This window comes from Helicoverpa armigera, chromosome 25, assembly GCF_030705265.1.
Source record: "Helicoverpa armigera isolate CAAS_96S chromosome 25, ASM3070526v1, whole genome shotgun sequence".
NCBI classification, from domain to species: Eukaryota; Metazoa; Arthropoda; class Insecta; order Lepidoptera; family Noctuidae; genus Helicoverpa; species Helicoverpa armigera.
This window is the reverse complement of record NC_087144.1, coordinates 3,830,252-3,855,699: the sequence shown is the minus strand read 5'-3', so window position 1 is coordinate 3,855,699 and position 25,448 is coordinate 3,830,252. Positions and strand designations below refer to the sequence as shown.

At 36.9% G+C, this 25,448-nt stretch overlaps 1 protein-coding gene across 3 annotated transcripts; it reads left to right on the top strand.

The window, feature by feature from the left end:
- The first annotated feature begins 1,319 nt into the window (after positions 1 to 1,319).
- On the top strand, positions 1,320 to 25,419 carry LOC110377637 (retinaldehyde-binding protein 1). Of its 3 annotated transcripts, none has more exons than XM_021336586.3 (6): positions 1,320 to 1,541; positions 21,632 to 21,899; positions 22,682 to 22,903; positions 23,230 to 23,423; positions 23,805 to 23,921; positions 24,420 to 25,419. In XM_021336586.3, the coding sequence occupies exons 2-6, from the start codon at positions 21,638 to 21,640 to the stop codon at positions 24,660 to 24,662; spliced, it is 1,038 nt and encodes a 345-aa protein (XP_021192261.3). In that variant the 5' UTR covers positions 1,320 to 1,541; positions 21,632 to 21,637; the 3' UTR covers positions 24,663 to 25,419. The 3 variants fall into 3 exon arrangements, with proteins under 3 accessions (XP_021192261.3, XP_063897587.1, XP_063897588.1); XM_064041517.1 differs by lacking the exon at positions 1,320 to 1,541 and adding an exon at positions 10,276 to 10,437; XM_064041518.1 differs by lacking the exon at positions 1,320 to 1,541 and adding an exon at positions 10,276 to 10,441.
- Positions 25,420 to 25,448: the final 29 nt, after the last annotated feature.

Sequence of the window (25,448 nt, the reverse complement as noted above, 5' to 3'; positions counted from 1 at the left end):
TCATTAATTCCTACGACATTTTATGAACTTAATTTCAATGATGATTGCTCATTCTAGGTTCTTATAAAATGCACAGTGCAATGTTTCCTGGTCCTGACAGTACAAAGATAAGGAGGAAGAAGGCTCACTTGACCCTAAAGACATGCCTTACGACACTCTCTCTCTAAGTACTAAACTTACTCTATCATAATATATACGCAATAGTCAAAGTGAATTTAAATTCAAATCGCTAAGTGCTTACCTACTTAGGTATTGATAAGGTCGGGTCTACAGAGAAGTAGGCTGTGCAGTTTAAAATATTTCATAGCATTAATGAGATAGGACAGGGGGTTTCGCTAATTGGATAGAAAAAAAGGCTACCTACATAAGATTGATCGAACATTTGGGGGACTTTTGCTGTGATCAAACTATGCTGCTGCAACATTGTTGTTTCACAGAGCTTTTCTGATTATTTCCCTTCACAAAAAAATTATCGGTCTTTCGATGTCGAAAATATATACTTTAGATCAGACACGTGCCTAGTAGTGGGACTTTAAAAAGATTTTTAAGTTAAACATGGAAAAAAGTTGAGAATTTTGAGCGTTTCGAAATATTCTTGTGAGGAAGTATCTGAATAATAAAATAAATGTTGGCCATTAAGTAAAGAGTTCTTGCTACTGGATGGCCTCAGTTGACGTAGCCATTACGCTGGCCTTGAAGAAGATTTATATTGTGATAAATATGCAGATCCAACCTCCAGACAGGGAACTTTTCGAAAATTAAGTCTTCTTACGTACCTATTCTCGTTACCTTTTTACATATTTTTTTGCCTAAGGAATTTGTCTTATAGCAATAGGTCATAGCCACCTACTTGGTAGTTATGATACTCTATCATTAATAATTAATCATCAAGTAGGTATGCCATAGGCTGGGTCGTCAACCCAACATCGCAGAAAAAAAATCGAATGCTAATGAAACAACCAATCATTAACACAACCTTTTATTGCGACGTACCCTGCAATCACAAAAGCAACGCTTGAATTATATTGCATTAAAATTCTATCAAAATGCAATCACGAAAAAAATATACCGACACGATATTATCGGGGTCAAAGAAAGTTAGGGAAACCGCGCGGTGAGATGACCAATCGATAAGAACCGGTCGCGACGCTCGACCAATCAGAGAAATCGCGCCATCTTTTTGAAAATAGGCCACTGATCCCAGATAGATTCCAAAAAGTTTTTAATGCATCAGTAGTTGCATATTTTAGGAAGTTTTATTATGCTAGGTGTTGCGTTCATTTGGCGTAGCTGGATGTTTGGTCCGCACAAACACAGCGTACATTGTTGGTACCTATCTCAGTGTTGAAGCGACACTCGGTGCGGTGGGTACGGCCATCGCACGAATTTTAAATTTAGAATTTTATTTTTCAATATAAATACTTTTTTGTGTTAACTTCAGTGATAAATTCAATAAGATAGATTTATTAGTGTAAAATCCTTGGTGGGATATTAGAAAAGTTGCAGTTGGAATTTGCGTCGCTCTACAAACTTTCAGATAGGTAAGTAAGTCATTTTCTTCTTTGTTTTAATATTTTCCAGGAGCGAGATAGTATTTTTTATACTTACTATATACTTTTTATATACATACTTGTTCTTGTTTTGTTTGTGCTTGTTCTGTACTGGACTCAGCCGATACCAACATACTTAGGAAAAGGCTGGGCAGATGTTGAGGATCATAAAGTCTATAGTAGTTTAGTTAATAAAAAACTTCCATCTATTACGCTGGATAACAAGAAAAATATTTCTTTCAAGAAAATACGTAATATTTCCCCCGTCAAGAGTCCATTTCGATTCTAGTGCTAATGTAACGTTCAAATATAAACATGCCGGCGGGCTAATGTTAAGACATACATCAATTATAGGTACCTACATACGTTGGTCCCCCAAAGGTCCCCCCTTTGGTTCTCAATCCGTCGGAATCTTTTTTTAATCAAAACGTCATCAATAAGACCCAAAAATTATGTAGGTAATTAAATAGATACTCATGATTAGGGCTGCCATCCGTCCGGGTTTCCCCGGATTTGTCCTCGTTTGGAGGCCGTCCGGGGGCCGTCCGGGCGGGGTTTCAAGAAGTGTCCGGGGAAAACCCGGACATTTTTCATAGGGCCATCTTAACCTATGGTGCCTGGGTATGCGAATAACCCGGGCGCCTAATAATGCAGAAGTCGAAGTGTCACAAATCTCAAAAATTTTCGCGCTCGCTTCGCTCGCGGCTTCTTTTCTTGGCACAATTTTTTTTACGTTAAGCTACTTTAATATCCCAATATTCAAACAATTTAGCGCTCGCTTCGCTTGCGGATATTTTTATTTTATACAAGTTTAGGTGCTTTAGTGACGCAAAACTCAAAAATTTTCGCGCTCGCTGCGCTCGCGGCGACTTCACTTTACAGTTGTTTGTATTTTTCAACATTTTTGTGTCTAACCTATCAAGAAGGTATATAACTCCTAGTTTCCAGATGAGCTTTCTTAATTATGACCTTCGAAATACATTAAGTCACAATCTTTCAATACTAGGTACTACATGAGCTAGAGAAGGCACTGACTTTTCATGTAAGGAAGGACCTCATTGAATTTAAGTAATATGGTAATATTAAAAATTAGGTCTTGTTTTGCTAAACAAAAAAATCGGACTCGTCCGGGGAAAAAATGCGATTTACGCCAAATGTCCGGGTTTTTTTAGATATTTGTCCGGGTTTGGCGAAATTCGAAATGGCAGCCCTACTCATGATTATCTGGTAGGTAAAGATTGATTTTTTTTTTTTTGACTCGTCCTAAAGACTTTTGGGCCAATTTCAAAGTAGGGTCCATTGTAAATCATAATAAGGTTTAATGTCGTAACTGATTGCGTAGACCTTCGGAATAAAAGTAAGGCAACTTGTAAACTTGATGTAAAAGTGAATGATCAAGGTATACAAGTTATCTCAAGTTAAGTTACCGAACGCATGCGCGGAGCTGACCCTATAAAAGTTTAAAGGGTTGGAACTTTTTGATATTACTTCCTCTACCATGATTGCTTTTAATTGGTGACCTTTTTGGTAAAATGGTGGGTTTTCCTTGAATTTTATGACGATGGAAAGCTATTAAGGTAGTCCTGCGCATAGCACATTTTTTTTTGGTATGGCATCTCGCAGTTCAGCCAAGGAGGCCGTGTACTGCTTAACCGGACTTTCGCATAGTACGCTACAGTGCCGGAATAATAGGTATGTAGCTTCACGTGCAGAGCTGAAATACCTACCTACTTCCTTAATTAAAAACTTTGTATAATTGTCTTTATTACTAGGTACAACTTTAATTTGTTGGAAAACGCATCTGATTGCACCAATCATTCTCAGAAGTCGCCAAATACATCGAAATGATAAAAACCAGGCAGCCAGGAAAGTCTAAAACGTGATAAAAACATAAAAGACTTTCGAACAACTCAATCTAGAGCACGCAAAAAATATATTTTCTCATAAACTATGCCTAAAACGTCTGCAACAATCTAAGCTAAGACCTAGTTTTAAACAACAGCAAATTCAGAATGTGCAGCGAAGCATATCTTCATCAAAAAAAGTGTTAAATAAGTACGACGTTTAACCGTTTCCAATATCTTATCTATCTACTCATTTGCTAACTAGAGAAAGAATTTTGACATTACCCCGATACAAGAAACGTCAAATTCCTATCTGTAGTTACCAAAACTACGGATAGATAGAGAATAGGAATGGCAGTAAGTATATCAGATTGTTGCAAACGGTCCAGATTCGTCTTATTGTTCAGAACTTGAGAGTGAAACCTCTTTCACTAGCTTACTTTCATTCGTGGGAGCTACTTAGATATCATTTTATTGTTTTTGGTTAACTGCGTTTGTAATTGTTGCCAGAGAAAAAAAGATTAAGCTTTGTTCTTGGATCGTGGGGTGGTGGTCCTTAATATCGTCCGTTCACTCATTCGAGTGAACTTTTTATATAGTTTTTATTTACAAAGAAAATATAAACACATTTACCCGATTATAAAAAATATATACATACTTATAAGAGGAATTTAGGTAAGTTATGTAGCGGTATGAGTTACTATCTGTTTTATATCGAAAACAATAACTGTTTACGACTTATAAACACTAGTGTATGAACAATAGCAAGAAATTATGAAACTTTCATGAAAGAGGTAATAAATAGTTACGAGTATTACCAATCCTAACGTATTGATATATCTGCGTTTTTATTTATTTACTTATTTATTAATTTAACCATTTATATACACAGTAAACACATGAAATAAGTAGAGGTAACATAAAATAGAACACTGCCTATAGAAATATTCTTAAAAATTGATCCATTGTGCCCAATTCTCAATACAATTAAATATCATCTTATTTCGAAATTTAAACAAGCTAATTAATAAGTATCGGCAATGACTAATAAGATTGGAAAAGTACCTAGATAATTAATCAAAAAAGATTTCACAAAACAGTACTTATAAATCTAATTAACACCAATAAACCATTAAAATATAAATTAAGCCAATTTGAACTGTGTACCAATACAATTTGCCATTGGACGTTGCTTAATGTCGTTCGCATGCGCCTAAAGAGTAGAACTCAAGGTTCTGATGGAGACTCTTACTCAATGATTAGCGTAATACTGTTGATAGTTTGTGTCAATATGGCGTGGACGTACCATGACTTGAATATCTTGACACAAGGAGGCTGAAGCGTTTTCTATTTGTTGTTTATTTTGTTTTCACTGGTTTCTCTAGGCCCTGGAAGGAATATATTTCTTCTTTATGTCGACAGGACTAGCTTGACACAGGACTAATAGGACACAGTGTGTGTCCCTGCCCACATTGTGTCCTGTAGCAGCATAACAGAGTGTAGACAATAGACTGGAGGATTCCTTATACCTAATTTCATCCAAACCAGTTCATATGTTACATATGTTGTTTTGTTACCAAGTTATTTAATAATACATATTATGTAAGGATATAAGTATTTTCTAGCAATAATTTAAAGAAAAATAGGTAATAATACATTTGCATTTTCAAAGTGCAACACCTTGGCGATAGGTTACCAAAACCTAAGTGACATTTCGCGGCTGGTGCATAAAAATCAAGTTTTATTGGAAATGTGAAGGACATCATAATAAAGTGCAATATTATAACACTTAAGTATGTGTGTCTGTGTGTTTATTTGCAACATATCTCTTTGTTCTTCAATATTGGCAAACAGCGTTTTCATCAATCTTTGTTTACATGCATATAGAAGCTCTGTATCTAGGTTGGCATGTGGGCGAATGATTTATTCTTAAACGTCAATCGGTAATTTAGTATTTCATTTAAATTATAGATCATAATTAAGACTAAGAATGTATTACTCTGTGTGAATGTACTGCTCTTATGTAGGCTTATTTATTTAGAAAACTTTGATTGCTGTCGCATGTCCGAATTTAACCTAAATAACATAAGCTTATCTAACATCTATTAAAATAATATTAAAAATCACGTTACAATTTTCACAAACAACAATCATGCGTTGCGTCAATACAACTTTTTTCAGAAAAAAAATCTATAGAAAGTCCGCCATTAGCACTGGAGACTGCAGTTGTCGGGAAAAACGATAAAATCGACCTAAGTCGGTTAGTCGGTGAATATTTACGTAACCGCTTGCTCAGTAAGGGTGTTTCGCAAAACATTCGGTGTTCGCTACCTGTTAGCCTCCAGTACCTTCGATTATATTGCGTGACATAATAAAAGATAACTGAACAAACATGTAGTTAGTTAACTGGGAAAAGTGGTTGCTGTTTGTAGTTTATCTAAACGGCTTGTTAGGTAGGTTAATAACATAATTTCGAAAATTTCTGTTCTTGGCTGTATGGTTACAATGAAGATATTTGAAGTTTACGTCTACTGATTAATTTTTGTGAACTTGGGTGGTGATAAGTCCAATTTCTATTAAAGTATGCAAACACCAGCCTAAGCAGCACAACAAAATTATAAAAACCAGTTCCAAAAACTGTGTCACAGTCAATCTTTCTTGAATTTGATTAATTTATCGTTCGTAGCGTTTTCTTCGTCTAATCAGTTTAAAGACGTCGATATAAGGTACTTTATGGACGAAAGCCGGTATTTACCGTGTGAACTTCAATGCAGCAATATATTGCTTTAACCCAACACATTGGTATCTAGACAGCGTTGTAGACGCACTGATGTTAGATACTTGGAGTAAATTACTGACAAAGTTGAAGCTGCGGATAAATCCGAGAATTAACTGTCTTCCGGGGCTCCATATGGAGATAACACGTGTTTTAAGAATAGACACTATTGTCTTAAAAGCTTCTCTGAAGTTTCACACAGTCAGGCGTTGATCAATTTATTCTTCTACGCTTTTATTTGCTTTGAGAATGCAATGTCAATCAACACGCTTCACACAATTGTTTGAATTCAACAAAACAAGATTCAGCCATTACTTTTTAATTTACTTTACTTTAGCTTTAACCTTAACGACGAACAAAAAGATGTTTAACCCAGTTTCTCACGCTCTGTGCCAAAATTTAAGGTATCATTGTTTTGTGGTATATTGCTCTAGATTCGTTTTTCGTTGCTATCTGCTAGCGGATACCAGCTTCGTCTGACGTCCTCCATGCTCATACGTGTGCAGGCTTTAAATAAAAGTGTAGGGTTTTTTGATAAATTTTTGAATAGACCACAGTATGTGTACAGAATATGAAAACTGATTGTTTTTTTTCAAAAGCCAATAAATAGAGCTTTAAATGCAGGAATATATTTGTGTATAGTATGCCCTTTGTATCGAACCTTTTGAGGCACAGCAATACATAATGAGTTTTATGCAGTCTAAATAAGCGTTCACAATAAGTCAATAACATGGTGCATTAAATAGCTGTTGTCCTACTAATGATAGAACCTGATGCATAGGCTAGTGTAGCGTCATTATTACCGGGCATAGTTCCAATTCCTGGCGATGAACCCGGAATCTGAAGTAATTTAGTAATTAAACTCAAACTGTGCTACTAATATAATATTTAAGAAAAATAATAGAGTAGGTGTAAAGTGAATGGGTCTAGGCTTTCTGAGGATTTTCGGTAGTCCAAAGTTAGCTTTCAATTTGGCAATACCTAAATAGTAGCAGACCTCATCATCTTGCGAAGGATGTTCAAGGATGAGGTCTACTTACAGTTACAATTCCTGTGTCTATATCAGGCATTCAAAACAATAAGCACAATCCTCCTAAATCAGTCGGTGTCTCCTCAAAGTCAATGCCATCAGGAACTGGTCCCCAAATAATAACACACGCAAACAAATCATGTTTACGACAGTTTTCCTATCAGAACTGTTAACTACACATTGTTTTTATATAATTGGTTCCCTATATGGTACATAATAGGCTAACTACGGTGTGACAAAAGGGCGGACGTGTGAGTAAATGGATGAGTTCAATATGTTTTGGATTAATATGTGAATCACGTAGACTAAAAAATGTTAGATCTATTTGACAGTGAGCCCGCGTTTTATGTGGACGATTCGATGTAAGTTTTTTTACGGTGATAGGTAAATGTTAATGGAATTCTTTGTAGTGGTCATACGTTGTTGATATGGAAAATTAAAGGTATTTTTCTCCATTGAAAAGTGTTTAATAATGCTCTCGTAATACGAAAATAATAATGAAAGTTATCCTATCTGCAATCCACTTATAATGGGTCCTAGTATTTTATGAAAACTGCACCAATTTCATACTTGAAACGTTCATTCGTTGCAAAACTCCATAAACTTTTTATAAGCACATACAATCAACTTGGCCGTGCAAAAACCTCCATATTGGTAACGCGTACATCTGCCGTAAGGGTTTCCATACGGGTGATAATGCTAAGGAACCCAAAACAGGTATAATGTCCCACGGGACGTCGCGATTCGGCACTAACGGGACCCAAGTGCATCGACCGCGAGCTCCACTTTCCAAACATAGGTTACTTTTTTCACGATCAATTTTGGAAACTTTTTTACTTCGCATTATTGATGGTGAAGGAAATGTCATAAATAAACGGTATGGTAAGTTTCCATGCATATTCAAAGATGCGTCAGTAATGAGCCATGCGTTGTAGTGAACAAATGTCAATCAATCGTATTTGGGGGCCGGTAATTGGTGTCTTAGCCTTAAAAGTTGGGGTATTTTACTATCAAACTTCATTTTGTTTTTGAGTTTGAATCACGCAGTTTTTTCCATGATGCAGATTAATATCATGTCAGGGAAAACAATATAATTAAATTGAATTAAATTAATAAAAAAATGACAATGCAATTCAATGCATTTAACAAGTAAGTACCTACCTAAATTGGTCTTAAAATTGAGTTCATCGATTATAATCAGAATTTTAAAACAACTTAAAAACCGTTGTATGGAGTAATTGATAGGTGTTGCATTGGCTTAATGGAATAATTATGCAAAGTGCGATTATAATTTATTTTTTGTTTTTAAATTCTTATAGTTATTAGGTTTATAACTTAAACACAATGTGCATGTAAATCCCTGTTGTTAAGAACACTTAAGTTATTAAATTAAAAAAATAAAATAGCAAATGGGGACAAACTCAAAGTACTTTATTATACTGAAGGTCCTTTTTGACGACAATGAGTAATTTTGGATATATATTTTTTTTATTTCAGCCTTATAACAGAGGACGTCATAGATTGCTGATGACAGACGATATTCCAACATGAAAAACGCTGTTTACCTATTCATTGCTTATTTATTTGTATATTAATGACTGAGCTAGTTACGAGAAAATGGGAAGAAAATGCAGATACCTAAAACAAATAATTTGCACACTTTATTACTTTCATAGGCTTTATTTCTTTTTCCAAAAATTTGTTTATCTACATGCAAACATTACCTGCAGTAAATTGCAAAAGAATTTAAACTTTTCAAGGTGCAAGGTAAAAGTTTGCCCAGATCAGTATATACTCATGTCTAATACACCAAACTGTTCTAAAAATATCCGTAATTCTCCGCGTGAGAAGTAGATAACTCTACTTTTATAGCCGACGGCTGGACTGATGTTTCTACGCTGATACATTATAACAGTGGGTGAATGTTACAAAAACCATACCCCACTGGAAAGCAAATGTTTACATCATGCTGTTATGTACGCTTTATGTAATATTATTAGCTAGATTTAATGTTGTGCATTAACCCATTTTATTTATTAAACTTTTACTATTCTATTTATTATTTGCTAGCGTGTATGCAATTTGGTTATGTTTGGCTATGCATTTTTATTGATAGACTTTATTTTTTAATGTTTTTAATTTATGATGGTCAAATAAAATCTTCAAGGCTTATCTCTAGAAATCTGTCTTATCTCTAAACACTGTAATTTTATTGATGCCAAATGGTTTAGAATAAATACCAATTTATATTTCTATCCTGATATACCTGATCGTGATGATAGACATTGTCAGCAGCAGTGTAGTAAGAAATAGAGTGTGGGAATCGATCGAACTGAGTTGCTTATGTCATCTGCAACAGACATAATATATTTCGGTTCATAAATCTCGGCCTGTTATTAGCCCTTCCATTATATTATTATTTGGGCCTTGAAAACTCGAAAAATTCTTCACACCATCGGAGGCAAATTGGCAACCGCGAAATAAACAGGTGGAGGAAGGAAGAAAATCATTCGCTTCAAGTGCAAACCCTAATGTTGAGCTCGATCCTCAGATGCAATCTAAGAGCAACTTGAAAATATGTAAAACTCCAAAATAGTGATTAATGATCATTAAACCACTAAATAGTGTTCCAATTGGATAGTCTGAAGGTGGTTTTAATAAGACAATTTTTAACCACCATGTTTACCATAACCCCAGGGCAATACCCTGCATATAAAAATACCATTACCAGACTCAAGTTCACCGACAACATAACCGTCCGTTTTTCTTAAAACCACTGTTTAGTTTGGAAATTGAATGTAAAAATTCGTACATGCATTGCCATCCAGCGTGGCAATGCAGCCAGCCTTTTGGGCACGATCCCCGTTGACAGCGACGCGGGTGAATTTTTTGATACTTAGTTCAAACTTTTCGTATATTTTTAGAAATTGTAAATATATAGATTTAATAAATTGAATAGGTTTGTATATTATAAATTAAATAGGAATTAATTTGATGCTTTAATAAACAGTTGTTTTTCGAAAACTGAGGATTACGTTATTAGTGCAGTCGGGCTTTTAAGGTAGTTTGTTCCGTGAATCACGGAGGGCTGGCCGTATGTCGCAATATTTCGGGAGCTAACGGTGAGGCCCGGGTGCATCGACCGAGCGCCAGTGCGACTTGGCCTACGTTTATCGTGTGACGTGCCGACAACAGTGAAACCCTTGGGTTTATTGAAAATGTGACGCTGGACTCATGGTTGGTGCGTTTGCCTATTCGTTGTTTTGTGTACGATGCGATGGAGTCTAATTGTGTTTTGGCGCGCTTTCTTTGTAGCAGTTGTTGCACCTAATTAGTATTTTTAATTGTGAGATCTAGACTGAAATTACTTATTATGAAAAAGATGAAAGGAGATAATTTTTTTCAACGAAAAATGCGAAATTTTAAGATAATTTAAATAGGATTTTGGATATGCAGAAAGAAACGTGTTCTTGAGTGATTATGTGTGTTGGTGGAACACGAAAAGCTACCATACCAGTAAATCTTCACAAATGCCGCGTTGTTATTGTTTTGTTTTTACTACTTGCTGCATAACGTTTCTTTGAGTAATGCCACTTATGTCGCCGAAGCGTGCGTTCCAACAAGATCTTATTAAATATTGAAAACACATTAGAAGAGATTCAACTATGATAAGCAGATTTTGGAAGGAATAGCATAAGATCCAAAAAAGGGATTTTAATTAAAAATTAATAATCATGTCCATATGCAAGGAATACTAGCATGATCTTCATAACAATACTTAAATAATTCATGATGCGTTGACCTAAATATCGAGCTAACATGCAAAATAATTAAAGAACTATGTAATGATCGCGTTCAATGCGTACTTAAACGTGAAAATAATGAGTTATGCCCGATTCGTCATTTTAGTGATTTGGCATCCATAAAAAACGTGTCCCAGTTGGTCATTCAATAAAATATTTTATTTTGCTTAGTCCCAATTGGTCATCCGTACTTTATTTTGTAAAAAGTACTGTCAACAAGATAAGCTTTTATTACAATATTGTAATATGTTTTATTTTTATTTATTTTGGTTACGTTTTTTTTCCGAATATTGCAAGACGCTATTAATAAAATCGCGATTTCAACGGCGTCACACACCGCACGGCCAAAACCAAAATACCAGGATCGCATAAATGAGATGAGTAATATACCAATCAACGAGTGTCCATGGAACTGCCCACCGTGTACTAGGACCGCATAACTTACAGGAGTATAGCAGTCAAGAGTGTCAGGATTTTACGTTTTTTTCCTAATTGTAGATAAATATACCAATTTACACCATCATTCATCATTTTTATGTATACAATCTCTTTGCTAGTTATGGGCCCCTGGTACTTTTGTTACCGGCACAACCTTTACCTACATCGAAGTTTTTCATTTAAAATTTCTTCTAACACTTTTATTTCTGACGGTACTCTGATACGTGAAATTTTATGCGGGTGACGAATCGAAACTCAAAATTTAAATATTAAATTATTTATTTTGCTCGAATGACCAATTGGGATTTGGTGTATGGAAAAAATAGTTGGTGACCAATCGGTACTAATGACAAATTGGGAATAACTCAAAATAATTAGTAATTATACCTACTGGTATAATTGCTGTTTAATTACCTCCAAAGAATGTTGTTTGATGTTTACTTATTATTTAATACCTTTGCTGATGTAATGTTTACTAACGATATCTGCTTTACACGTACATAATAATTTTGAGCGAGATCTACAAATAAGTTGGTAGCTGCTGTAAAATTTGCATAACTACATAATCCGTGTAGTGCATCGTTAACTAAATTTTAATAATATTTTACTTAATAATAATAAAATTTTAAATATTTCTTTTTCGTTGATAGTAACGAAAAAAAAATCGTGTTTTGTACCACCCAATTTTGGTATACAATTCTGTAAATAAGACTGCAATCTGGAAGAAAAGTAAATAAACAAGAGACACTGATTTAAAATTTTAAAATATAAAATAAAATACAATAAGCTTTAAACAAACGGCAGGAAACCCTTATCCTGTGATCACAGCTAAGTACATTGCCATGTCTTTTATAAGTCTACTTCGGACACTCTATAAACCGAGAACAAAGGAAAATAAACCCTAAAGCAAACAACTTAGGTCCAAAACATCTTGTAGGAACTAAAACAATGACGTTAGACATGAGTAGGTACGCGATACGTTTGTCGACTCCAAATGGGTTTATTGATAATAACGATACAACAGTCAGTGGCATATCAAACAGTGCTTTGTATCTCGATAAATACAAGAAATTGTACTCTAACTTATAGGACGACAACTGCGGCTTTCACCCTACTTTCCATATTTGAAATTTGACAGATGGCAGGCAATGTTACAAATAGAAAAAATCACTTCGCGCCTTTTATCTTTGGAACAATTTGAAAAAAGTAGGATTCGAATTTTGAGTTGGTGGTGTTCACATGTGGTTTTCTTCTCAACGCAAATTTTGAGCTATATTTGTGCTTTTTTGGTGTTTTCTGTGGTGCCTGCTTAGTTTTGAGTGTGTTTTATATGTAGATTTGTGTTTCATTATTCATCATTTCATCATTTCATCTGTAAGTAGTCTTGTATTTTAATTAATTTTGTGCGACGTCGGCGTATGCCAATAAATAAACATGGCGGACAAACAGGGGCCGCCGGGACGCCCTCCCGACCCCTCATGTACTTCTGCAATTGAAACAGTAATGACCGTCCCATTGTCTAAATTTGAGGCAATGGAAGCGGAAACTTCAACTCATAAGAGAAAGCATCCTAGTCAGGACGAGGATGTTACTGATGTTAATAATGTTAATGCTACAAAACGCGACCGAGTCACCCCTCCATCATTGGTGTCACGTTCCAAGTATACCAACTTAGATAGGGAGCCATATCTGGTATATGTTTCCTTTACGGATTCAGACTCCACTTCTGGATCCACCCTTCACCCCATAAGATTTGGTCAATTAATGCAAAAATTAAACATTAAGAATATTAAATTAGGCGGGATCAAGAGAATTGGCAGAAATAAGATCTCGGTGGAGTTTGAAAGTCATGAGGATGCTAATATCTTTATTGAAAGCCCAGCTATTAAGCTCAAAGGTTTTGTTTCTACTATTCCCACCTTCAACATCACAAGGATGGGGGTAGTGAAGGGTGTACCAACTGATTGGTCAGAATTAGAGGTCATTGATAATCTTAAGTCCCCCCATGCTAAAATGTTGAAGGTGAGACGCTTAAATAGGAGGGTTGTCAATGAAGGTAAGTCGGAGTGGGTCCCTACATCAAGCGTGGTCGTCACATTTGATGGTCAGGTCCTCCCGGATCGCGTCTTTGTTTTATAATTCGCTCCCTGTGGAGACATATAACTACCCCACTGTTCAATGTTATGCATGCTGCAAATACGGGCACACTAGACCCAATTGCAGGTCTAAGCCACGATGCTTCCGTTGTGGTGGGGATCACCTTGGGGACGGTTGCTCTGTTGAGGATCCCAAATGTTTATATTGCTCTGGCTCTCATCCCGCTAATAGCAGACACTGCCCAGAGTTTATCCGTCAGAAAAATATCAAAGCGTCCATGGCCAAAGACAACATTTCCTACTCTGAAGCTGCCAGAATTCATGCCCCTTCCTTCCGTTCCTTTGCAGATGTTACGGCTTCAACCCCTATCACTCAGACTATTCATCAGATTCTCACACAGGAACCTCGCTCCCCACGTCCCCTCCCCTAATTACATTTCTCACTCCCAACCCTCCACTTCATCATCCTACAAAAAAACTATTTTCACCCGCCCTAAACCTCACCCCTCGCTGCAGCCTGGCTATGACCGAAGGGCTCACCAGGACATTATTAATAGCTTCTCGTTCTCCCCTTCGCCTAATGGTTGTGCTCTTCTGGATTCTCCTCCTTCTGAAAAAGATCATGTACAGACCATACAATCTATTATACGTTTACTATCCTCTCTACTCGTTAACTTTCCTCTACCTGACCACGTTGCCACAAATTTAATAAGCTCCATTAAATCTCAGCACATTCCATCTTCTACAGTGGAATACCAGAAGTCTGATCCCAAAAAAAAATGAAATTGCTCATTTAATTAATCAGTACAAACCGGCATTGTTTGCAATTTCTGAAACATGGCTAAAGCCACATCTCGTGTTTAATATGGCTGGGTATAGCGTGCTTCGGGATGACCGTCTTGACGGTTATGGCGGAGCGGCTATACTGGTTAATAATGTTCTCCCATTTTCCCCCTTATCCCTTCCCCCACATGGAGATGAGATTAATGCCGTAGGTGTTAATATTGTCGGTGTTAATGTTATTTCTGTCTATATACCTCTCCTGATTCCTCTTGTTTCCAGTATATACGTTCTATTTGCTCTTTATTTTATCCTGTAATTTTTCTAGGTGATTTCAACTGCCACCACTCTCTGTGGGGATCTGACCATTGTGATAGTGCGGGTAATGAATTAGTGAATCTGCTGGATGACTTGGGGTTATGTGTTATCAATGATGGATCTTTCACGCGCCTTCCTAGACCTGGACAATCGCTAAGTTGTTTAGATCTAACACTGTGTTCAGCCCGTTTGGCCGCTGATATGGTATGGAAAAGGCTTAACCTAACACATGGTAGTGACCACTATCCTATATGTACTACTCTCACCACTAGGTGCCTTCCGCAAAAGGAAAGCCCCCCTCTTTTAAAGTACAGGCTGTCTGATGCTAGGTGGGACCTGTACTCTCAGATCCTTGAGGACGCAATCCATACCTTGCCCCAGGTGTCTTTTGACAACCTTGACGTCTGTATTTCGCAACTTTCTGATGCCATTTCATCAGCTGCTGATGAGAGCATACCTCTTAAGAATTCGGCTTCTGGAAAAATATCATCCCCGCCCTGGTGGGACCGCGAATGCACCAGCATCATCAAACTCCGCAATGAAGCTGAACAGAGCTATGCTCTCAACATGGCTATTGAAAACCTGGTGGAATATAACCGGATTGTTGCGAGATCCAGACGCCTACTTAAGAAAAAGAAATATGAAGGTTGGAAAAAATTCTGTTCTTCGCTTTCCCCCTCCACTCCTTCTTCCATGATTTGGCAAAACTTTAGAAGATTTAAACGTGGTTGTTCTGTTCAAAATTCTTCAACTATCCCCATTGACCTAGCAGATTCTTTTCTTTACAAGTTAGCCCCTTCGTCTGTCCCTTTTGTAACAGAATGCCCTTCTGCTCCCAGTAGTGAGGTCATGTCGGTAGACCCGTTGGAAGCCCCCTTTTCCATTAATGAACTCAATGCCGTGCTCCAGCATGTCAAGGACACTGCACCTGGTATCGACGGCCATCCATATTCTTTTATAAGAAGTTGGGTGCCTGCGGACGCCAATACTTGTTGGACATCATGAATACTTGCTTCACTCTGTCATATATCCCTGATAGCTGGAAAACACAGTTGATCATCCCCATATTGAAACCTGGGAAATCCCCGGATAGTCCAGATCACTTTCGTCCTATTGCCCTTTCTCCAGTCATAGGCAAAATTATGGAGCATCTTATTAAAAACCGATTGGAGTGGTTTGTGGAGAGCCGAGGTGTTTTATCTAAGTCGCAGTTTGGCTTCCGAAAGGGGGCAGGTACCATGGACAGTGTTAGCATCCTGACAACTGATACCCGGATAGCATTCAGTAGAGATGAATCGGTTTTAGCGGTCTTCCTAGACATAACAGCGGCATACGATAATGTCCTTCTTTCGGTTCTCAGGGAAAACTACGGAAGCTGGGTGTTTCTGAACGGATGCTGCATTGTACATGTAACCTGCTCTCTGGTCGTAGGGTCAAGATTCGTATCCCTGGAGAAGATTCCGATTGTAGAACGGTCTGGCGTGGGCTTCCTCAGGGGTCCGTTCTTAGTCCGCTACTTTATAATATTTACACCTCGGATCTTCATGTTTCCCTCAACTTGGATTGTCAGATTCTTCAATATGCGGATGATCTGTGTTTGTACATCCCTACTTCATCTATTGAAAGAGCTAGTGAGTCCATGCAAATATCACTCAATTCCTTAAATCAGTGGTTAATTGACCATGGCCTTGTACTGTCTGCTCCAAAAAGCTCTGCGGTTGTCTTTTCACGTAAGCGTACTGTTCCTCATGTCAACCTTAAAATTGAAGAATCTCCCATTGAAGTTGTTAATAATGTGAAATTTCTTGGGGTTATATTGGACTCTAAATTGTCAGGGTGTTTCATCTCAACTACATTAGCCTTAAGTGCGAGAAGAAACTTAATATGCTTCGTGCGCTAGCAGGAGTCTGGTGGGTGCTCACCCCTTCACCCTAAAATTGGTATATAATGCTACAATAAGAAGCTTGCTTGATTACGGCTCCTTCTTATTTGAACCCTGTAATAAAGTTGCTATTGCTAAGCTGGAGGCCATTCAGGCTAAATCTCTTAGAATCGTTTTAGGGTGCATGAGGTCCACCCTAAAAACACCTTGCAAGTGGAGAGTGGCGACCCCTCTTCTCATCCGTAGACAGTATTTAGCCGACAAGTTTCTTTACAAGACTTATTTCCTCAGTGAGCACCTGCTTCTGCCTAGGCTGTCAACTCTTGAAGGCCTATGCAGGCAGAGTGATTACTGGAGACATAAAGCCCCTCCTCTTTTAGTTAATTCCTTTCGAAAATCCTTGAAATTAAGGATAATTCCTTAATCTCTCAGCAAGATAAACTTCCCTTGTATTCCTGCTCCTTTGACACGTGTAACTTTGTGCCAAATGTCTCCTATATTGACATTAGGAAAGATACTGCAAACGCAAATGCCCATTTTCTCTGCACTATAAATGACAAGTGGCCTGATTATTATAAATTCTATACGGATGCTTCAAAATTAACCACTGATGGAAAGACTGGTGTTGCCGTATACAACTCTAACTCTCAGATATTTCTCCAATTTCAATGTCCTCCTGAGTCATCGGTGTTCACGGGAGAGTGCATTGGGATCCTCGAGGCATGTTTATTTATCTCCTCTCACCCTGCTATTAAAAAGCAGTGGTTTCACTGATTCCAAAAGTGCCCTGGATGCGATTGTTAAAAATTCGTTTAAGGACCATCTCCGTAGCCCAATTATCGTTGAAATTAAATCAGTATTGCTTTTGTGCTCTACAAAGGGCGTGGAGATTGTATTGGTATGGATTCCTAGTCATGTTGGTATTAGAGGTAATGAAATTGCGGATGTATCAGCCAAAGGTGCGATTAGTAGCAGCATGGCTGATAAAAAACACTACTCGGTGCAGATCTATGACCTGGCTCATAAAGCTAAATCAGACCTATTCCAGTCCTGGCAAACTGACTGGTCCGAGTCCAGTAAGATGAAAGGTGGTCTGTTTGCCTCTATTCAACCATCCATTCCTGCGAAGCCTTGGTTTTATAAACATAAAAAAGTATCCAAGACCGTTATTTCCGTTATCTGCAGAATACGTATTGGTCACTGTTGCTCCCCAGTTTTCTTAAACAAAATAAGAGTTCGGGACTCCTCACTCTGTGAATGTGGTCTAGATGAAGGCACGCTTGACCATATCTTTCTTAATTGCCCCTGAATGATGCTTTCTCTTTGATCGTGTCATTGCTAAACTAAAAATTCAATACCCGGTAAATGTTCGTCATCTTCTTTCATTCTTTCCTAACCCTCTAATGGTAAATGCTTTTGTTAGATTTATTTCTTCTAATAATATTAAATTGTAACAGTGTTTATATCTTTCATAATGGTAATATGTAATGTGTATATAATTACTTGTGTACTAAGTTAATTTTAGCAAATTCATTAATTATAGTGTATGTATTTTGTTGCAGGCTCGATATCCTCCACCAGAAAAGTTGGAATTATTTTCTTACACTAATTTCTATATATTTTTCTTTTTCTGTTTCATATTTTCCCATGTGTCGTCACTAGCTACGCGAGTCTGGCAGAAATTGCCGTCAAATACGGCAGATTGCCATAAAAAAAAAAAGTATTGATAAAAGAAAAATTGTTTTTTATTTTTATTTATAAGATTGAGAAACTAAACGGCTGTCTTAACAGTTTACGCTCGTTGTTCTTAAGAAATCGGCAGTATTGCAACAATGCCGGTGTGACATCGCATAATGTTAAATTAAGCAATTGCAGCTTGTACGACTGACCCTTTTTAAGTCCATTACTGTGTAAAACTGGTCGTGAAGATAGCATGTACTTGCTAGTGGAGCAATGGACGTCTCTACTCAAGTAGGCCGCAGATTGCTAGTCCAAATGTAGGAGCAATCACGTTTTAAATCTGCCGTATTTTCGCGAGTTTCGAAAAAGTTTAAATTCCAAGTTGCTCCGCTGTGGCACTGTGGTCACGATTTTCAGTAAAGTATTTTTAAACACACTTTTATACATCTTAACTCACTTAGCTAAGATGTTGTTAGAAGTAAGGCATTGTACGAAAGTAAGTACTGAGAAACTATCTTCGATATAAAATTTTTATTTAATGGGTTACTTATACTTAATTTGAAATTAAAATCATTATTCGACTTGATGTAAGTAACGGTTACCAAGTCAAGATTACCAATTAATGATAATTAAAACTAGGTACAAAAGTACTGCCAGCAACAAAAGTCGTAACTCAATTAAAATTTCAAAATGCCTGAACACCAAAACCTGTGTTCAACGACTTTTGTAATTTACTGACTGATGTCCAGGTTATTTTTTTTATATTCGTGACAGTAACTGGGGTTTCCTTTACTTGTATGAAGTATTTTTTATTGTGTTGTGACTAGTCAGTCAATATTCTAAGCATGCTCAATACTTCTGAATATTCATTTCTTGTAAACTAGTAACTGGCCCTAAGTGCCGTGCCGTTTAAAGAGTCACTTTAACTAGGGCAAAATAGTTGTTGCTGTAATTAAGGGGTTGCGAGTTCAATCCAGTAGTTGACCTTGTGAGTCTACTAAGGACATTTTATCTAGGTTCTAATACCAAACAAACTCAGAAGCAGAAGTTCATCGGCAACATAAACGTCTGTTTTCTTCAAAACAACTGTTTACCTATTAAGAATTTTCACGTTCACTGTTTAAAGTAAATACCTAGATTTTTTAAGAGAAACGGACGTTTGTGTTGCCGTTTAACTTGGCCCTCTATAAGCCATGATATAAAAAACGACAATGACTATGCGCTTTTTCCTTTTTTTTTATATGCTTTTCGCAACAAATTTTACGCAACAGCCATAAAATCGCGAAAGATTTCCTTAACTGTAACAAAAATGGCAGTGAAAACATTGCCTAAAACTCTTATTTAGACAGAAACAAGATGGCGTTCTCGTTCTATCATAAACAGTAATAATATCAAGTCATAATAATCTAAAGGGGAAAGTGGCGAGTGAAAGTTTACTTTTAGCGAACCAGTCTGAAGGTCACGATGACGTACGAATAGAAATTAGAATACTTACTTAGATATTTTTAGCAGACTGCTTTTTTACGGAATGTGGTTATAGGCTGTTTTTGGTAATAAAAAAATCTGATGGTTCATGGTTCTTATAATTCCGCCTGCGTTCACCCGCGTCCGAAGATAACTGCCTTCCGTTGCAGGATGGTGACAAAACTATACTATAACCTTCTCTTAGGTTTAAAAGGTTCAGCCATTTACGCGTCATAACCAGAGCAAAGGATATGGGATTTATTTTTATATAATGTAGGTCTATAGACTCCAAATCTAATTTTTAAAGACAAGCTTCTAACTTTCACAATTCAAGACCTATCAAAAATGATAGGTAGGTACCTGCATCACAGGCTCACAGCCTGCATGTAGGAATATTTCTCGAAACCATCAGTTGGTGGTAGTTTCCAAAAGGTATAAATCCTTTTTTGGGCACACCTTCATTTCGCTCTACATGGAACCCACGTTACAATGTAACATCGCTTCGTCATCTACTCTACTGCATTTGTAATGCAGCTCACGTACAATTCTCTTTACACTCTGAACAAATTGTATTCTTTCCAAACAGGCTTGTAGAATTATTAAATTCGTTGTATTGAAGTCAAGTGCACGACTATTTTGTAGTTATGTAATGAACAAAAGCCAGTTTTAAAACTAAGTCAATGTTTGTCTATGGCACGTTTTGTTCGGGTTTCGCGCGCTTTTGTTTGGTTTTTCCGATCAATGCTAACATGGGCTTTAAACTTGATCTTTTTCTGAGAAATAAATGCCTGTACAGAGTATTTTTCCTTTTTCACAATTTATGTAGGGAGCTTACTTAGCCAAAGAGCTAAGTTTTAATTGACATTAGTCCGGGAGCCATATACCTACGGAGATAAGGAATTTGTATCGAGGAAAGCCCTCCGTCTAATCTCAGTTTTTTTTTTCACTATGTCAATACTTTGTCAATACTTGAGACAAGAGCAAAGAGCATCCACTTATAAATTCACAGATAGAAAGACAAAATAATGTATCTCTACAACTGTAGGTACATAGGACTTCCTAGGAAGGAAATATCAAACCTGACACATACACTTCTATATTTTTCTTGAAGTTTATTTCCCGCACCTGTCGCGTGACTGTCTTGTCTGGAGCTGGCTTAATGTCTTGTCTCCATTGTAGTTGAGACAATAGCTTCCTTCTGATTCTTTTCGTTTGAGATCATGGTCGTCATTTGCAAATATATTTTAAAAATCGTTTGGCTTTTCTTTCCAAGTATTTATTTCTTGCTAGTTTCTATCTAAGTAATAAATAAAAGGTCTACTGTTACGTGGTAACCACTTTTGCTAGTCCTTACTATGTCTAATACCTACCTACGTTAGAATAAATAGCTTTCTTGACTGCGTAAGCATATGGCACTAGATAATAAGTTATTATGAGTATTAATTATTAGGCTTCTTCCATTAGAGCTAATTAAAACCTATTTACTCGCAGTACCCGTTTAGCAAATCCTTATATTCGCGTGTTTGCACACTTCGCGGTATATTGTGAAACTTCGAAGGTCGCACAATGTTTATTTTAAATAAATTATAAGTACCTTGTTAGGGATTTCGTTGATATGTTAGATTTTATCTTGAGTCTATATGAATATGAAAATTAAGTGGTCCTATCGTCTATATCCTGTGTAGATAAATGTTAGGTTTACCGGAGTTAGGTATGTCACACCTACATGTTGCGTAAAGGGCCTCACCCATACATCTCATCACCTACTTAACATCCTTGCTACTAAGAAAACTGAATGCAAAATATTGAGACTGGTCTATCCCAAATTCTCAAAAAATGTCTTTCTAGTCGACCCCAACCTTAACCATAAGAAAAGGATAAGCAGATTCTATTTATTTGGTGATTCTCTTCAGAGCTATTCATGCCCAAATTGTTTCACCAATATTTATAAATTATTTTCTTTTATCCAGATCAAGATGGCGACATCCGTCCTCCAACCCGAAGACTGCCGAAGGGAGCACGAACCCAAGCCGGACATCATCGAAGCACCGAGGCTCACCGATGATGACCGAATGCATATCCTCGAAGCTAAAGAGCGGGAGACTGGTGAACTGCCTCCGGAATTGAGAGAGAAAGCCAGGACTGAGTTGAGGGAAGAACCAGCACTTAGAGAACAGGCTTTAGCACAAATGAGACATTTTATTGAGAAGCATCCTGCTATTAAGAAATGTAGAACTGGTAAGATACATATGATCCTCGTAACTTCATTTTACCTCATTATTAAAGGACTTACCTAAGATAAGTTTAAATGGCGTCATCAAAGCAGATGACTTCTTGTAACGATTTTAGCAGTGATTTCATGCCAAGAAAATATGTTGAAGTCGTAAAATACTCCACATTTTAAAGGACTCTTTTATGTGGGTATTCAAGTCATAATGTACCTAACCGATATCTTTAAAAATATGGTACCTTTAACCAAATAAAAGTTTTATTTTATCCCTTTCGATGTCAAGCCAGTTGCTTTCCAAGGTTTTTGACCTCCATTTCTCCAGGTAAAAGAAGTTTTATAGCAAGGGTTTAAGGTAAATTGTTATAATAAACTGATACACTATAAGGCCACTTGCGATTCTCATCACGTGGTGTATGTAAATTGTGTATCCGTTACTTCATCGCGAAGCCCTTTGGGTTGATCTCTCGAATACAAAATGGCTAAAGGACCTATTATGTTCTAGGACGTGGGTCTGGGATTACCAGATGGCCCCAATTTTGTACTACATACAAATAACTTTTACTATTGAATCCGCCATCGTCTTCGAAACATTGGTGTCTAATCTTTCCCTAGTATTTTAAAGTCAACACGTCTTTAAGTGTTCCCTTGAGAATTCGAAAATTGATATTCCGTGCTATTCTTGTGATCTTCGGGCAAAAGACTAGATTAGATCAACCAGAACCCCTATCTTTTATTGATACTAATTAAAGTAGGCACAAGCCATTTCTAAACTATGCCTATTTCTTCACAGACTCACCATTCCTCCTCCGCTTCCTCCGAACCAAGAAGTACTCGATCCCTCAAGCATGTTCCATGTTGGAGCGCTACCTGACCATCCGGCAGATGTATCCGCAGTGGTTCCAGAAGCTGGACCCATTGGACCCTAAGATCGCGGCGGTGATTGACGCTGGTTACCTGGTGCCTTTGCCTAAGAGGGACGCTGAGGGACGACGGGTGGTGCTGTCTTGTATGGGTAAGTCTCAGAAGATCTTACCTAAGGATAATTTTGTGCAATTTTCCGGGATTTTACCTGTGTTTTTAGGGATCTGAAGAAAGATGGAGCTTAAAAGATGTAAACTGACTGCCGTCCCTTTTTGTATCTACCCATCATTCAGTCCTTGAGACTGTGATCCTTCAACTTTATACATGGACCAACTTAAATCTTTTATATAGATGCTTAAAGAGACGGGCCGTGGTTTGGTACTACAACTAGCTTTACCTGCGATAGGCTGGCTCTTAAATTAATCTTTCCTTATTTATTCCCCCTGATTGTTGCAAACCCTATCTTCAATTGCCCAGGTCGTTTCGACCCCCACCAGTTCGACAACTGCGTGATGGCGCGCGTGCACTCCATGATAGTGGAACTGCTGTTGGACGAGCCTCGTTCACAACTGCTGGGCTACACACATGTGAATGACGAGGCTGGTATGCAGATGCCTCATGTGTCTCTGTGGTCGTTGACTGATGTGCGGATCATGCTTAATTGTATACAGGTGAGGAATAGCAATAATTTAATTTATGTATCTGAGATACCTATGATAGCCCATGCATGAAGGTTTTCCTTTTGCATTTTATGAGACAGTGGAGCTCCAGCCAGTTTGTTGTCTTATGCATTTGACGATTGAAAGAAAGCGCTTTCTAAGTTCAAAGACCAAAAAGATAGGTACCTCGAAAGGTTTCATATTTTCAATTTGCTTTGCCGACGGACTGATGGAATTCGTAAAAACGTCCTATACCTAGTCCTATACCTACGTGGCAGAATGTGAAAAAATGAAAATGTATGATTATGTAAATAGCATCGTTTCTGTAGTTTCTTGTAGAATTTTTATTTGAGTGACATTTCATTATTCTTAACCTATTCGTTTCATTTTCAGAACTCCACCCCGATGCGGCACAAGCGCACCCACTTCGTGAACATTCCAACCTACGGCATCAAGTTCTTTGAGTTCGCAGTCTCTCTGCTCAGTGATAAGTTGAAGGACCGTGTGATGGTAAAAACATTAACTTTTCACGTTTATTAATAAAACCTATTTGTTAAATTACCTCTTTTGCATATAAAAAGGTCCATTATCTAAAAAAGGGATTTTTTAAACCATAGTGCACTTTTTGAACGCTGGTACAGTTGCAAAGAAAAGTAGAAATTTAATTCGTCTAGACGATTGAACTTTATTTTTTTCGCAGACAGAAATGAATTATTAAAAATGTATGCATTAATTTAAATATTTAAGTAATTTCTATGATTAATTATTACTTAAAATAAGTAGATATTTTAAAATTGATATCTAAAAGTTACATTATTTATAATGAAATGCAAATGAGTTTACAAAATTCACGCAAGCTCATGGACCTTCTTCGTTTAATTTATCAAAACTTGTTGGAGAAAAAACCATACATAATTGTACATTTCAAATTGCCCTTTGAACTCTTACCTGAATACATTACAATCCCCAATTTTGGGTTTTTTCTAATTCTTTCAATACGTTTCACAGTTCCACCGGACCAGCGAGGATTTGATGAAGCACGTAGACCCAGCAATTCTGCCGAAAGAGTACGGAGGCACCGTCCCTCTCAGAGACATGATTGAAGAATTAAAACGCAACCTTCTGAAACGAAGAGATGACTTGCTTTCTCTAGATGACATGTGTGTTGACTTACACGCCTTGGAGAAAAACGACTTAACTCAAGATATACACTCGACAGCTGGCTCCTTCAGAAAACTTGAATTAGATTAAGAACTAATATTATAGTTTGCTCTAAAATGCAGCCTTAACGAAATGTCTTCAAAGTAAATATTTTTGTGAACGAAACTTTTACAATCCTTTCGAAGTTTGCTGGGCAATTGTTGGTATAATTATTAGCTTAGATTTTAATATGATTATAATTAACTTTTACGTTTCCAAACCTTGCTTTGCTTTCACAATATTTTAATTAGGGTTTACATTTAATTTCACTAGCTAATTAATCATTTTGTGATGGTTATTGTTAATTAAACAATATCAAATGTACTCAGTAATATAACTGTATGCAAATAGATCTCATTCACTGTTATTAGGTAAGCATTTTTGAAAAATGGGTATGAACTATATAGAAATGCTTTTGAAGTTATATAATCTTGCTGAAACAACATTAATGTTAATTCTATAAGCCTACATTTATTCGTTTATTTTAGTAACTATTATAGAGAGCTTGTGGCAGCCGTCGGTGGTGTCACGTTACCATTCTTAACGGAAGGTTCTGAAAAATATTGTCATTACCATCTGTTGCGATGTGTGTTTATCAATTAGATTTCTCGTATATTTAAGATAACTGCCAACATGACAAACTGACTGCTGCATTAAATTGATCACCTTTTGTAATGAAAAAGGGCTTTTGTAACAGCGCTTCTTTGTAATGATTTTTGTATTAATTCATCATTGGTTTATAAGTCATTCGAAAAATGGGTAGAGTACCTATGTTGTAAGTTGTAAAAAATAAATAAAGTATGTTGAATTCCTGTCTATTTATTTCCCTGCAAAATA

What these genes read in the sequence shown, in the direction of transcription:
- LOC110377637 (XM_064041517.1), top strand. An exon ending in TCATGCTTAATTGTATACAG is followed by an intron (nt 23,424 to 23,804) that starts GTGAGGAATAGC and finishes TTTCATTTTCAG; the next exon opens with AACTCCACCCCGATGCGGCA. An exon ending in AGTTGAAGGACCGTGTGATG is followed by an intron (nt 23,922 to 24,419) that starts GTAAAAACATTA and finishes TACGTTTCACAG; the next exon opens with TTCCACCGGACCAGCGAGGA.